This window comes from Pleurodeles waltl, chromosome 1_1 (assembly GCF_031143425.1).
Source record: "Pleurodeles waltl isolate 20211129_DDA chromosome 1_1, aPleWal1.hap1.20221129, whole genome shotgun sequence".
Lineage (NCBI taxonomy): Eukaryota > Metazoa > Chordata > Amphibia > Caudata > Salamandridae > Pleurodeles > Pleurodeles waltl.
Window position 1 is genome coordinate 951,645,625 of NC_090436.1, and position 15,500 is coordinate 951,661,124.

Consider the following 15,500-nt stretch of genomic DNA (forward strand, 5'->3'; position numbering starts at 1 on the left):
GCCACCTGAATGCAGCATACCTAGAGGCAATCACATAAAGACCATTGATAATAAATAATGCGATGTACAAACTAGTAAATAAATCCACTGATAAAGAAGTGAGATGTGGCCTCTCTATGGATGTGTGGGTAAAATTTACCTTTTGTCCTGTTGAATGTTGACCCTCTGTCTTGAATATTGTCCCTTTGTCCTGAATTGTTTACTATCCTGTCCAGAATTTGCCTCCGTGTTAGGTGGTTACCATAATTCAGGTGCATTGCGCGCTGAATAAAGCTAAAGGTATTTGGAGCCAGACCTAACCTCCAGAGCCAGCAGTATACCTGCCTGGCTGACATCACTGGCGGGGCGGTCCCGCGCTCTCCTTGGCAGGGAATGCCGTCGTGCAGTGTGCACGGTCGGAGGCTGGCGAGTGGAGGAGAGGGGGGAGTGCCTCGTTCCTCGGACGGTGGGAGGAGCCGGCTCTGCTTGCGGAAGGCGCTGACAGCTCCCGGCAGCGGCGGCGCAGAGCTCGGCAGAGAGGGAACGGCGGCTGGTGCGGGGCTGCGTGAGGTCATGTCGGTGGTGCGGATGCACCGGCGGGCGGGCTCCCGGCCGCAGTGACGAGGCGCTATCCTCTCTCCACGCTGCATGCGGCAAAGGCGCTGCCGGACCCTGCGTGCGGTCGGACGGGCCCCAGAGACGGAAGCGCGGGGGACGCCTCGCCGCCGGACAGTATGCGATGGGGATCTGCTGGACCCAGTGCTGCGGGCTCTTCCGGAAAGAGAGCAACCGCCTCCAGCGAGGAGGAGGAGGGTAAGGAGGGCGGGGATGAGGGAGTTAGAAGTGATGGGGTGGTATAGTAAGTACCCGGCGCTTTGCTGCTCTTATATCCCTGTGTGTCCGGGAGAAGGGCACAGCCATTGTTATCAAGTGCTGTTGCTGCAGGTGGCTCCCCCGCCCTGCCGGCTACCACCACACGTGGCCCCAGTGTGTCGTCTTGTCTGTTCCCGTGAGATCCTTATGTACAGCCTTACCTACAGTGCAGCCTGAGACACTCCACCTGGTTTAGCCTGATGTCGATGAGTGTCGTTCTGCTGTGAGGGAACCGCCGCTGGACGCCTGGCTGTGCGTGCTACTAAACATGACGAGCTGCTGGTGCTGTTTGCCTATAGGTGTTCTGTCGCTAAATATGATGTATTGCCATAGGTGTTGGGTTGGTGCAGCTTAGCCTGTAGGTGGTGTGATATAGGGTGAAAATGCTTGTCCAAGCTGGGTTCCATGGCGTCTGCGGGGATGCTCGCGCCCTCTCCTTCACTGAAGATATGGATTGTCCCCACAGACCGTCAACAGCATCCTTGTTTTACTTCTGGTCTCTTGTGAAATGTGATAACGCGCTCGTTAGATGAGATGCCCGGGCCAGCGGAGCATCCAACGTCTAGCAGTGATATGCAGTGGCATGAGCATGTGCCTTCTGCGCCAATGTGTCAGCATAGCCCAGGCATCATGGGTGGCAAAGCTCAAAGCGATCGAGAAACTGCTTTTTCTGGTATCTTGTACTTTCGAAGTACATTCTGAACAGTGTATTTTGAGTGCAACGCTTATACATATGTTTTTTTCTGGATACTGTATGTTAACCTAATGATGCAATATTGTTCCAGCTAAAAACCTTCTCGGTCACAAATTCTGAGATTTCTGACCACACCTTCTGACTTAATTGTCGTCATTCAGGATTTCTTTCTCCCCTCGAAGCCAACTTTTCTATCTGACACGCGCACTAACTTTAGTTGTATGTATCGAAGCAGGACTTTGGAGACACAAAACACCCTACTCGTCTCCATGTGATAATGTATATAGTACACGCAAAGTGGTTTATCCGTTGATATTAATCAATTCCGTTTACATTGTAATTCTGTGTAACATCTCTGTGTACTCCATGTGGTTATGTACCTCATTGAATCCCCAAACGTAAGTTGAAGTCTATCAAGCGAAACATTCTTTGAATGTTTTTACTCACATGTAATCCTCATTACTCTTATCCCTGCTTTTCCTCGTCATAGTCCTTACTTCGAGGTGAAACTGCTCCCCTGATGAGAACATCCTTGTTGGTCTAGCTTTCTCTGACCTCGGAGTCCGGATAAAATCACCTCCATCTACCCCAGAACTTACTGAACCTTTCAAAGCCTTCTTGGGCTTGAAGCAGGGCGGATGAAGGGCCATCTTTGAAGACCCCGACAGAGCAGAGTATGCTTAACAGTAAAAGCGATCCTAGTAACTGGCGTAAGGACAGCCACCCTGTCCCACTTTTCACAAGCCTGACTTATTATGAATAAATGACAATTGAAACCAATTTTTAGCCTAGGCTGTCGAGAAAAGACCACTTGTACACCTGGAATGCCCACAATTTTATGGAAAATAGACAAATAGAAATGACTTGAAAACTGGATGCGGAATTTCCACACCAACCTGGCCGCTGATTACATTTGCAACCCTAAAAGTACCCACAACTAGTACATCTGAAATTTTAGTCTAGGAATCCTAAGCCCTCTTTATGGACTTTGTGTTAATGTCATCTCATATCAGAACTTCATGAACTGGGTAGGCTAATGCAATAGTAGATGCATTCCTTCTGCTTAAGGATGCTGCTGATGGTTTTTGTACCTGACCTGTCATCCCAAAAGTTACCAGCAGACTATAGGATCTCATGAATGTAGCTGACTAATCTATTTAGTTGGAGCAGACCATCTGACTTCCAAACAATATATCTGTTCTTTAAGATAGAAAGAAACGCCATCACTGTCTTGAATATAAAATAAGGTTCAATTGGCAGCACCAGTACCCCATGGTTAATACTGTAAAGGATTCATTCTAGCTCCATCAATTCTGTGACTGCCTCCAAATAGACTGTTTTCATGATGGGACTCTTGATAATCCACTGTCTCTATAGGTAGAAATAGATGAAACTGCAAGATTGGAAATACCAGTCAATCCAGTGGTGAAATGACCAGGCGCACCAGTGATCTAAGAAAAAATCCTACTTGTTTTGATCGTTGGTGCTGCTCTTTCTGACTTGTTATGTCTTTTTTCGATTGTGAGTGTGCTGTGTGAGGGATAGCACTTCACAACATGTCTTTTTCATCATTAGATTGACTCACCAGTCTCGGTCTGTTTATACCCGAAGCTGCCTTGTCGGTTGAATAATGATGCATGGGCATAGAAAGGAGTAATTCTTTCTCTTATGTGGTAATGGGACTCTCAGTTTGCCATAGAGCAGTGGTTCCCAGCCTGTGGTCCGGGGGCTCCTGGGGGTCCACTAAACCTCCTCAGGGGGTCTGCGACTGCTTAGAAAATTAAATAATATTAACAGGTTAGGTCCACAGCCTTTAGTAATGATTCAGTGGGGGGGCGGTCCCCGGATTCCTATAATGATTCTGTGGGGGTTCCCAGGCTCCTGTAATGATAAAGTGGGGGTCCAGAGAAGTCAAAAGGTTGGGAACCACTGCCATAGAGTATCCATCATCATTCACTACGCTGCCTTGTGAGGGTAGGACCGGAAACCAAAGAAATCAAGACAAAAACTAAGAAGGTACCCAAACTGGCATTTTTGGGTGTGATGGCAGACATGGGAGGTCCTCTAGGGACAGAGCCTTAGTGGGCGTTGCAACCTTTGTAGCTGAAAAGTCTTTGCCCAAGCATGGAATGCTTCAGAGCTGCCGCGGATGGCCCATTTGCATGCTGGGATGAATTGGTGTGCCAGACAAGAAGAACCAATTTATAAAGCCTGTGGAGGCTCTAAGAAATTAACACAAATTTGGAGTAAATGGTGAGAATAGTTTGGATTAGCTGTCTAAATGTCTGATGCATAATGTATGGTGGACTGCAGTGTGGGGGCTGAAGAGTGGGAATAGTGTCTTCGAGACAGATTGTATGAGAAAGGTGGAAACACTGTTACTCCTAAATTTCTCCGATATATATATTACAATGCCTATAATGCACCTTCTGGTGGAAAGTTGATAAAAGTTGTTTATAAAAAAAAAAAAAAGGAAGGTAGCCAGGATCTGATGCCATGCAGCTGGCAATGAGTCCTGCTGCACACCTAGCTATGTACAAAAGGCCTTAGGAGTGCAGACTCGTCCTTCCACACTGAAGGGGTCATGTCTGATTTTTTGAGGATGTGCTTTGTGGGAGATATAGAGACCTTCCGCCTCACTTTATGCACTCATCTCGAAGAAGCTCTGCCTTCCTAGCACATGTTCCACGTAAGGAACATGAAAGTGTGTGCCTCAACGTTTTCCACAAGTTTCATCTTATGATCTAGCGTTGGCTCAATGTATAGAGATGGTGTGCTGGTCATGTGAGCATCTGTGCGCACTGCTGACGTTTCAGGGCCAACCTAATGTGTTTTTTTTTTTTTTTTTGCCTCAGCGATTATGGATGCATTTCCTGAGAGTCCATCTAATACAAGGGGTTCCACAATTTAACTGTCAGTTCATCTAGGCTAAAACTTTCATTGTGTCAAAGCTTTTGTTCTCTATTGCATTGTTCCTACTGTCCAAGTGAACATTACTTCCTCCATCCTCTTGCTTGGTTCCTTACCTAGTGAGGCCTCCCACGCCTCCCCTGACATTCCTTTTCCCACAATAAAAGCTCCCCCCCTTACCTATGGTTTCTTTTCGTCATCTCCAGAGGACGAGTGTGTTGCACCCGCTACAGCGAAATTGAAAGCAGGCTTCCCCTGTTGGTGGAGACTTGATGGGGGTGGGGCTCAGGGGTCTGCTAGATCTGGCAGGCAGATGCAGCAGCACAAACAGAGGTTTCTCATGTGATTTGCTGTGGCAACTGCACTCTGAAGCACTTCCTGACTTGGTGGACGGCGTCTCGCTGGGATGTTGGAGTGCAGAGACACTTCTTGGTTAGGGTGAGTGTTGCCTCTCTATGAAAGGAATGATGCAGCACAGCTGGGGGCAGCGTTGCTCTCCCATGCTAACAAAGTGGTTTTGCAAGTAAGGGGGGGCGACCTTATGGGATTATAACAATGCTGTGGCCCTTTAGGATTGACTTCCTGTTCCCTTTTGTGACTCAATTGGGGGTTTGTATATGTCTTCACTATTGGGCTTTGAGTAATGCCAGGTCTTATTTAAGGCCTGCCTCCTCACAGTTGGTTGTCTTACTATGGAGGAAAAGAGATGTGAGAAGCAGAAGTGTTCTCCTTTTCCTTTGTCGGAGGGTGAGGCAGGAGAGCTGTCTGTGCAGCGTATCAGTCGTAATCCTGAGAACAAGGTGATGGGTAAGCAAGTCCGTGCCATGACTGATGAGGCGTAAGCAAAGGCTTTAGCTGCCAAACCTGGATGACGTTTTTGGAGGTTGAAGGGAGCTGGATACATTTCAGATTCGTTGTTTTTTTTTGCAGAAATCCTATCAATAGGAGTAGGCAAAGCAGTACTGCCTCAGGCCATTAGAGTGGATTCTATTTTATCTCCCTCACTGGACAGGTCTGCTTTGAACCCTGATGACTGTTCGCCATCGGACCCTGTTAATAAGAAGGAGGACACTTGCCTTAAATGCCTTTTTGGGGATACCAATTTCACAAAACGGGCAGCCTCCTCTGCTGCTTTGACTTCACAGTCCTTGGTGGAGGACTTTGATTCTCTGGTGGAACTGATGCAAGAAGGGGAGCGGATTTATGAGAGATTTTGGTGCAAATGAAGCAGCAGTCAAAATTATTGACTGTCATCTCGGCTGATATCATCAAAGCGGCAACTGTTGCTTCTGGTTTGGTGGTGATGGCTCGACAACATGTTTGGCCCCGGTATTAAAGGCTGACTTTTCACAGAAAACATCCCTGATGAAGCTTCCATTTGAGGGCAAGACGCTTTTCGGCAACCAGCCGGATGAAATGATGAAAAAACTTTTACGGACATGAAACATTTGTTATCATGTAAGTCCTCTTCTGGGAGGCCCTTTAAGCCCTGGTCTAGGGTTTCTAAGGATGCTAGTAAGGGAGACTTCACAAAAACCAGCCCAGTAAACCAGGGAAGCCTCGGGAGGGGTCCATCAGAGCTTGCACCTCAATGCAGCAGTCCTGACTATTCCTGTCCTCCGGCCTTGGAGTGGGTGGGAGGAAGGCTCAAGGAATATTTCTGTCAGTGAAAGCATCTCTTTCGGATCATTGGTTTCTGACAATCATTTAGAACAGATACTTTATAGAGTTCAGCTCTCTGCCTCGAGAAATGAGCTATCCCTATTCCTGTCCCCAAAACTTTGGTTCGAAAGAAGACCTTGTTGCACAGGAATTTGGCATTGCTGCGGAAGAAGAACATCCTCCTAGTTCCCAAGGAGGAACGGGGTCAGGGTTTGTAGTCCATTCTGTTTTTGGTGCAAAAATATTTAGGATGTTTTCGTCCTGTCCTCATTGTAAAAAGACTCGACCATTTTAAAGACTGTGCATTTTCGTATGATAACGTTAAAGTCATCATTCCTCTGGTTTCATTGCAGGATTTTCTGGCTACCATCGATTTGCAGGATGCTTACTTGCACATTCCTATTCACCTCTCACATCAGCATTTTCTCTGTTTTAAAGTGGGTGGAAATTCATTTCCAGTTCTGTGTGCTCCCATTTGGGTTGAAATCTGCCCTATGGGTTTTCACAAAGGTTCTGGCTCCGTTAATGTCAGGCAACCGACCACTCCAATCAAGTAGTCCAGGTTCTGACATCTCATAGTTTCCTCATCAACAACCAGAAATCACAGTTGCTTCCAGCACAGGATCATGCCTTCATCGGATCCCGATTTCCCACAGACATTAGTGCGGTCACACTTCCAGACAGCAGGCTGCAGAAAACTCAGTCCCATATTCTGGGCCTTCTGATGTCTCCCTTTTCAAGGACACTGGACTGAATGAGAGTTCAGGGGATCTGATAGCTATTGTTTTTTTAATTCCTTGGTCACGATTCCACCTGAGCATCCCTGTTTGCTATCTTCTTCAATTCTAATATCTCGCAGGTTATGTCTCTCCATCCTCCTGTGTCGGTGGTCCTGAGTCAGGAACTGGCCTCGTGATTGGATCCGTTGAATCTTCTGAAGGGGGAGTCCTTATGTCCTCTCCCCTTTGTGATAATTAGCACAGATGTGAGGACGAAGGGATGGTGGAGCTTGAATGACTTCACATCAGCTGTAGCATGTGTGATCGGTCTCTCAAAGTATCAAGTCGGTAAACTGGAGGTAACTCAAGCCATTCATTTGGGCCTGCTGACCTTCTCCCCGTGAATTCTAAAGAAGGCTGTCCTAATAAGGATGGTCAATAACACAACAAAATCCTACATCAACAGGCAGGGAGGAACAAAGGCCTGTACCCTGTCTCTCACTTCAAATCACTTTATCTGCTGGAGACAGACTCATCTCCTGTCTCTGATGGTGATTTATAATCAGGGTCTTCAAAACTCCTGGACAGGTATTTCGAACAGGGCAATTTCCTCCTCCTCGTGACTTTTTTTTCTGTCCCCGCTTGTTCATTTGGATTTTTCAGAGGTGGGGTTGTTGGGTGGTGGATCTGTTTGCATCTGCTCACAATGCTGTACTTCCCCAATTTCCCTCCAGGATGAGGGAGGTGTCAGCCTTGATGATAGATGTGCTGTCCTATTTTTGGCCTTGGGATCTTCTGTTTGCTTTCCCTCTTTTTTCTTTGATTCATTGGTTTCTGTTCAGGGTGAGGAGTGGAGCTCAGGTAATTCTGATTGCTCCAGCATAGGATGCTCTTCCTGGTTTCCTCTTCTAGGAAGGATGAGGAGGGATAGGGAGTGGTAATTGCCTACGAGCCCTTCTCCTCTGGTCTTTCCTATCCTCCAGGAAGTCCCTGGTTCGTCTAATATTGACGGTTTGCAGGCTGGGTGGTTGAGATTGATGGCTCTAGGTTGTTCTGTTGCTGTTTTCCTCTGCTTTTCTGGCTGCCAGGAGACCCTCTGATAGGGCTTGCTATGCTCAGCACTGGATTTCCTTTGGAAAATGGTGGGGGAAGCAGCAAATTGGGCCAATGTCTGCTTCTCTTCCTCATATCCTTCAGTTTATAAAGGATGGGTTCAATTTGGTCTTTCTTCTCCCACTCTGAAGCTTCAGTGGGCGGTGATCAGGGATTTCCGGGCCCCTTGGGGTAATCTGGTGGATCTTCAGGGTCTGGCCCAGGAATTGTTTAATGGGTTTTCTAAAATTTGCCCTAAACTGTCGCCTGTATGTTCTTTCTGATATTTGCCTATGGTGCTGCAGGCTTTACGTTACCCACCTTTTGAGCCTCTTCTTTCCATTGATCTCCTATCTCTTATATCAAAGGTGCTTTTACTGGTGGCCATTACTTCTGTTTTAGTTTATCTGGAGAAGTTGGAGAGTTTCCATCAGGACTCCTCTTAGTGAATTTTGGACCATCCAGAAAAGGTTGCAAAACTACTGTGCAAACTTTGAGCAGGTGGATTTATTTTTTTGGTTGCCTTGGCTTCTTCTCAGTTTGGCATCCCAGCTTCATTAGGGGTTCAGGGCTGGGCCACTTCGGTGATTGTTAATTTCTCTGACCCTTTGTCAAGGGGCATCCTTGGATGAGATTTGTGGGGCGGCAACTTGGGCAATCCCATCTGCATTTATTAAGCACTACAGAGTCACTCAAGGTCCTGCAGCAGAGGACCTCTTTGGGTTTAAGGTCTTGTCTGAGGTGACAAAACTGTGGCTTTCCTCATTGTAATAAAGATTGTTTTCTGCATTTACTCAGTTGTCCTGGCTTTCTTAGCTTGGGTTTACCTCACTAGGTAAGGATGCCAAGCGGAGAGGGAGGAGGAGGTAAATGCTTTGATTACTTACCGATAATTGCATTACTCTAAGTCATTCTCTTGCTTGGCTTCCTTACACCCTCCTTCCCACCCTCTATGTCCAGGTCAACTGGTTTCGGTGGAGATTGTTGACATTACAGGAGGTAAGGGGTAGGCTTTTTATAATGGGAAAAGGGATGTCAGTGGAGGTGCAGGAGGCATTACTAGGTAAGGAAGCCAATCGAGAGAAGGTCTCTGAGTAATGAAATTACTGGTAAATAATCAGAGCATTCCAATTGATATTCTCATGCAGGAAAAATACTTGATTTTAAAATTTGTTCTTGCAGGCAGTGCAGGTCTGTATAGTAAAACTTGTTACGTTCCTCATTGTCATTTTATGAAGACATGTAGATGCTTAAAGGAGAGTGCTACAACCTCTGTAAATAATATAGCATCAGCGGCTGCTTTATGGACTGCTTCAGGGATCTTGAGGTTACTGATTGATAATGAAAGTATTCAAAGACAAGGTGGAGTTACTTTATTCCAGGACATGGTTGGAAAGACTAAGTTGGTAGCAAAGAATGATTGACATCATTTATCAGAAGGCCTGTCTGTAATCCTGCTGCCGGCACTATATTGGACTGTTTGTAATTCTGGAGAGGGATTTTTTTTTTTTCCTTTTTCACACAATCTTGACCCTAACCTATAGCTGATCTGTTATGTGATGTTATATAACATTTACATTGCACACTTCTGCTAAGGCCTAGCACTGCTTCCCACATGTTAGGTGAGTCGACAGCTGATGGTGATCCCTCCTATTTAGAATAAGCAGTGCTTTAAGTGGGATGAAAAAGGTGAGGGCCTCTAAAAGGGGGGCAGCTGAAGAAGTGTAATGACAGGCGTGGCCTCTGTAACTAAGAGTGCGATCTCATACATGCCTGAACTGGAACCCTTTGACAATTTCATAGATAGCATCTTACTGGCAAAGAGCAACCCGAATCAGCAGAAAGCAAGATATGTATTTAATAGTTTCCGTAGCACCATTATCCCGGGCCATAAATAATAAAACATTTAACAAAGTCAATTCTAAAGCGGAACCATGACTGCTTGATGTGGGTGGCTACCCTTGGGTCATCAAGTGCATACTGACAATGATATTAGGTGAAGAGGACATCGCACCAGATTCCAACTAGGCATCCTTTTATTGGTTGTCAGCTTGAAAAATGGATGGAGAAATGATAGGCATGTCCTCCTCAAATGTCCAGTAAGATACCATTTTATGGTCTGGCATGACATTTATGTGAGTATCACCAGGAGAATGGCGTTTGCTCCGCCCACATGTTGGGAGCCAGGAGTGCATGTTTTGATTGGGCAAAAGTTGTGGGCTTCCACAAAAAAGTATTTGCCCTCCACACAACCGTGATTAGGGGCAGACGCATGACATTGTAATGCTACTAAAGCATGTTAGATAACTAGATAATTTATGTTGTTTTTCTCTGGTAGCATTGCAGAAGGGAGAAGGGCAGTCATTAACCTATATAGATTTTAGGTCTGGCTTGACTGTGCAACTGTCAACTTTTTTTTTTTTTACCTACACCAATATTTTTTTACAGATCTTTGCTCCAAAACAAATAAATATACATTCCCATGTTATCTTCATTTAATGCTGCACATTATCATACAACATTCTTTTAGAGCCAAACATATTGGCATTTTTTGTACAAGAACTTTTGAGGGTTGCATCAGCAGCACGTGCTGATCACACTAGAGTTTAGGCAGCTGAAGATGATGCGCCCACAAGGAAGGGAGTTGGGCCTGTCTCCCACCTCCTCCTCACAGAGGTAGCTGCAGCAGCAGCTGCTGCAAATATCAAGGGGTGAGGCAGGGGGACGACGGGGGAATAAATAAAAAAAATAAAAAAGACGATACCGTTTGCCTCTGCTGCTGTCCTCTCCTGTCACCTTGCTCGTCCTCTTGCCTGTTCTGGTGTCCCAGCTTTTGCTAGCATGAAAGCATCGTCAGGATTGGTTTGAGTGGCTCAGGCTGCCACTCAGACACAACCCTGAGGCGTGTGCAGTTTCTCCAGTCCTGCTGTGTACACGTCCGGGCTAGAGAAACCTAAGTGCGCAAGTGGTTTGGGCAGCCATCTTAGACCGACCAAACATACATGTGCACTTAGTGCACACAATTCCTCATCTCCCCTCCCACCTCCGGTGGCCCAACCCCACCCCTCCCTTCACATGCTGGCTGAACCAGCAGCAGAAAAATAAAATGATATTCAAATATCGTTTTCACAATATTCAAATATCGATTTTCACGATATTCAAATATCGTTTTGTTTTTCTGCTGCTGGCTCAGCCAGTGGGGCGATGCTCCTCTGCCATTGTGGAGGAGCCCGCCCCTGGGTATCTGGTGCAAGGCTTTGTAGGATGCCCTTAAATAAGTGCTTATATATCTTTCCCTCTGAAGAGATGCATGCCGACCCCACCCCCTCCGTTTAATATGTAACAACTTATTAAGCCCCTAGGAAATGTTCTAGGCTCCTCTTTGGACTCCGCCCTCATAGACTTCAGTCCGTGTCCGAATAGCAGGTAGCAGTACATAAATAAAGATGCAGTGGGCTTTTGGACACTCCTGGGACCCTTTTCAACTTCAACACGTGCTTTCTCGTAAGACGAAAGAATGTTGACGGTGTGAACTGCACATTGTGAGTTGATGACGTTTCTTGACTCAGCTCTGCTAAATTCTGCAGTTAACTGTTGTGCACAAAGAAGGCTTTTACTCTCGAATTCTGGAACCTTTGGAAGGGCTTTGTAGTAATCGATGTTTGTTAGAGCTGCTTCTTTTGCAAAGTGAGCAATTATTAAAGTAGCGTTTAGTCAGAAAAAGAACACGGACAAGGAATGCTGCATAAAACCATCAAACAAAAGTAACTTTTCAGTTGGGTTCTCTTTTACATCGATTACAAGAGGTTTTCCACGATCGTCACCCTATAAATTCAGCCCAGTTCTTTATAGTTTACATCTCAATTTACCAAAATTATGAAATATGCACTCGAAACTAATATGCATCTCAAGTTCATAAGAGATAATTATATGTATTAAAAGTAGCTTGGCGAAGCCTAACGTTGTTCATGATGACTTCTCTCAGAAATATCATGTATTAAGTCATAAATATTCTCAAACAGGGAAGATGTTTAAGTAGTGGGAGATAACACACTTTATCCACATTTTCACATTGTGTAGATAGTAATGCATATAGCGTGCATAATCTCAAATATGCACATAATGGGCAGAAATTACTTTGGCCAACAAATTGCCTCTATTCAACTCTGATTCCGTTCTCTAAACAATTTCCTTTGCAGTCAGTTGGAAAATACAAGTCTTCACAATGAAGATCACTTGGGTTAAGAACTGTTTTCAGCCGTCTACTTCTACTAGCTACTAAACTATGCAAAGAAAAATGAAATGTACCAAGGAATCAGTAAACGCATTATCACAAGAACGCGTTTAGCAATTGCTGGGGTATTTTTCAACTTTCCTATCTGTCTTCCCAATAAATGGAAATGTGAGTCCATCAGGGTCCAAATGGCACTAACACCTACTGAGTTGTATGGTTTCGCATGTTTGGTGTAGGCACTTGGTGGTTCTACAACAAATGCGGGTGGTGATCATTGTCCAGTCCATTCGTTTTTTTGCATGCGACCGCACAGTCTGTTCTAGACCACTGAATGGTAGAACTGCACACATTACCTGTCTCATCCCTTACCTCAGCCTCCCCCTGCTCACTTGGTGCCAGAGCATTGGCTCGCATTTTGTGGGTGGCCAAACATTTACTGGACTGCAACTCAATGGGCCTGTGACCTAACCCATAAGCCAACTTGAAAGAGTGAGGAGTAACCCACACTGGAACAGAGACACAAAGCGAGGAAACAGGGAGGGTGACTTACTAAGAGACTGCTTGGTGGAACAGGGTGTTGGAATATTGAACAAAAGAGATCTACTGGTGGATATATCTTCACAAATGAAAGAGGCTGGTTTGCCATGATAGTGAGGATGTTACAGGGAGGCCCAACATGCAGAGAAGAGAGCATAAGGTGTCCGGATTGCAGCTGTGGGCATGGGGTGTCCAGATGCACAGTTATATCTGTGAAGGATGCAGTGTTGTGATGAAGACCTCTTGCTTCTTGTAGGATGTATAAGGGGGTTAACCATAAGCAAGATGCTATACTCTGTAACTAGATGGGCCTAAGCAGTCTGATGCATAAGGAGACTCTTAACATCCTTTGCCTTCTCTGCTAATTAAACCGTTTCACAGTGAGCAAGACCAAAGTAAGGCAAGTGACTAGTGTAAACTACAGAGTAGCAAATTCAGAGACCTTTGTGCACTTCTACCATGTTGTCACACATACATACCTACATGGGAACACGCGTGTGATTAGGAAATGGATAGCTGACTGACTGTGCCTTGCTGTTTGTTTTTGTCTGATGCTCTGACAAAGCTTTCTTTGATACCACACCCTTGTGCAGTGTAGGAGACACTCCGTGAGGATAAGCAGATGAGCAGCGCGTATAGCGGTCATAAGTGCTATACAAATGATATAACACAACACATTACCTGCAGTGTGGCTGAGCTCACCACCATACATGTGCCCCTTCATTCTCTGACCTCGTGTGCCTCTGCTGTCACTACAATTGTTGGCCCAGCTTCCACCACTGCATAATTTGGAATTAAGGGAAAACGTTTTACTATTTTTTTTTTTTCTCAGCATTCCCTGAAGTTTTTACAGAAGAAAAATAACTTTTGGCAGTGTAACAAAAATAGAAATTGCGAGGCATTTCTCACCTCATTTATTTACATCCTGGTTAGCACACAAGTTAATATTTCCAATGCTTTACAGAGGTTCTTTGAAAAGAAGGTCTAGGATGGTGATGGCCTTTGCCTCCAAAGAAAGAGCCGAAGTACTAATGTTTAACATCTATCGTAACAGCTATCATTACAACTTCCAGTAGACAAGATGCAATGTATGTCCATGAATACTACATGATTGTTCAATATCGCCCATTATCCCTCAAGAATGAAATCGCGAATGAGTGACTGGCCGTTCCATCAACATGCTCAAGTCTGGAAGAGTCTGTAATTGTATTAAGTTGTGTGTCATTGACCTATCGATGTAGAAACTTATACCCCTCATATTTCCACTTCGATTTTAATACATTTTTTAAGTTACTTTGACTTTCTCAGTAAAGATTGATTAATTTGGATTCTTGCAAAGGGCGCAAAGACCCCAAATCATAAGCTACATCCGTGTTAATTGTTATTGAAACTACTCTTGTTATTTGTACTCCAGTCTGCGATCTAACTTAAGCTGTGAGCCACACTGCAAGGAATGCATTATGTTACCTATGGTTGGGATGTTAACTTGTCATATTGTATGTTGTACACTTTTTTGACTGACTCTCAGGGATATGTGCAGTGCTAAGTCTAACTTCAGACAATGTAACGCTTTGGCATAAATACTTTTAAGTGATTTTCAGTTTCTGTGCTCTTGTGGCGTAGATGCATCTTAGGTGGCATGCACCCATATGTTTCCCTTACTTAATCTATTTAAGGATGGTTCCTATCTTCTCATCTCACACCCGGTTAACACTGGGCATGCGGTCTCTTCCAAAGGCTGCACATTTATTGTACTTCCTAGAATATCTTCAGGGAATTAAGAGTATGGACAGGATAATGGCTATACGGCTTGGTTGACTTTTTCATTTTGCTTGACTTGGACTTAGTCTCAATCTTCTGTTTTTTCATTCGACTATGAAACGTAAAGTAAGTATCAAACTTGTGAAGTTCTGCCAAACACTACGATAGCGGCACTGTTTGTAGCAGAAGAAGATGGGCCCTCAAGCAGCCCATTCTAGCCTGGGCAATTTTAAAAATTGTGCTTCATGAATAATAAGCACATATAGGCATTCAGGTTTCTTTCTTTCATGTTTGGGTACTCATTAAAAGTGTATAGAATCTGGTGTGGTTATGCTTAAAATGTTAGATGAATTCATGTAAATGCTTCTTGAATTTGTGAATTAAAACTCAACTTGTTCTTCAGTGAAGCAAGTTACTGACTGTACACGTTTTTAGAGGCAAGTCACTGTTTTTGTGATGTCCTCTTGCTTGGTTGTACTTCTTAATCAATGGTTGTTGGAACTTCATTGTATTGATCAAGTTATGTGCATCATACATTATTTGTATTCATACTTCTGTTGTAGGAGATACCAGAAAGTGTCCATGTCACCTTGTTGAAATGTTTTCATTATGGTCCAATGTTTGTACTTCAATATCTATTTCCACCTTGGTCTAAGCTGATATTTTCCTTGGAACCCGTAGGCCTAATTGCTGAGAGCAACTGGAGGCCTTCCTGCTGGGTGCAGAAGAAATATTACCCAGCAAGATTCATGTGTTCATTTTCTATCTTCAAAGTTAGTTGCCCCTCAAACGAAAGGTCAAATCGGTCCCTTTGAATGCCTAACTGACCAACGCTGTTGTCATATTAAACACGTTAAGTACATTCCTCCTTTTTTACTCTCCAAGGAGATTCTTTTCTTTTAAACGTGTCCTAATGCAAATCCCTGCCTCCCAATTTGTGTAGTAGCAACATTTATTTACATTTATATTTCAGTGGTAGTTTCTTAAGTGATGCACCGCTTCCAGCACAGTTTTAAAATATGATAATTAAAAACAAATG

At 44.5% G+C, this 15,500-nt stretch overlaps 1 protein-coding gene across 2 annotated transcripts in view; it reads left to right on the forward strand.

Annotated features, from left to right (window-relative positions):
- Nucleotides 1-415: 415 nt before the first annotated feature.
- AP1AR (adaptor related protein complex 1 associated regulatory protein) overlaps nt 416-15,500 on the forward strand; it is a 190,270-nt gene continuing 175,185 nt past the window's right edge. Inside the window, exon 1 of one of the 2 annotated variants that reach the window (XM_069230200.1) lies at nt 416-792. In XM_069230200.1, coding sequence (XP_069086301.1) covers nt 719-792 — 74 coding nt within the window. In that variant the 5' untranslated portion in view covers nt 416-718. The remainder of the gene's footprint in view (nt 793-15,500) is intronic. The other variant, XM_069230201.1, reaches the window with a different exon arrangement.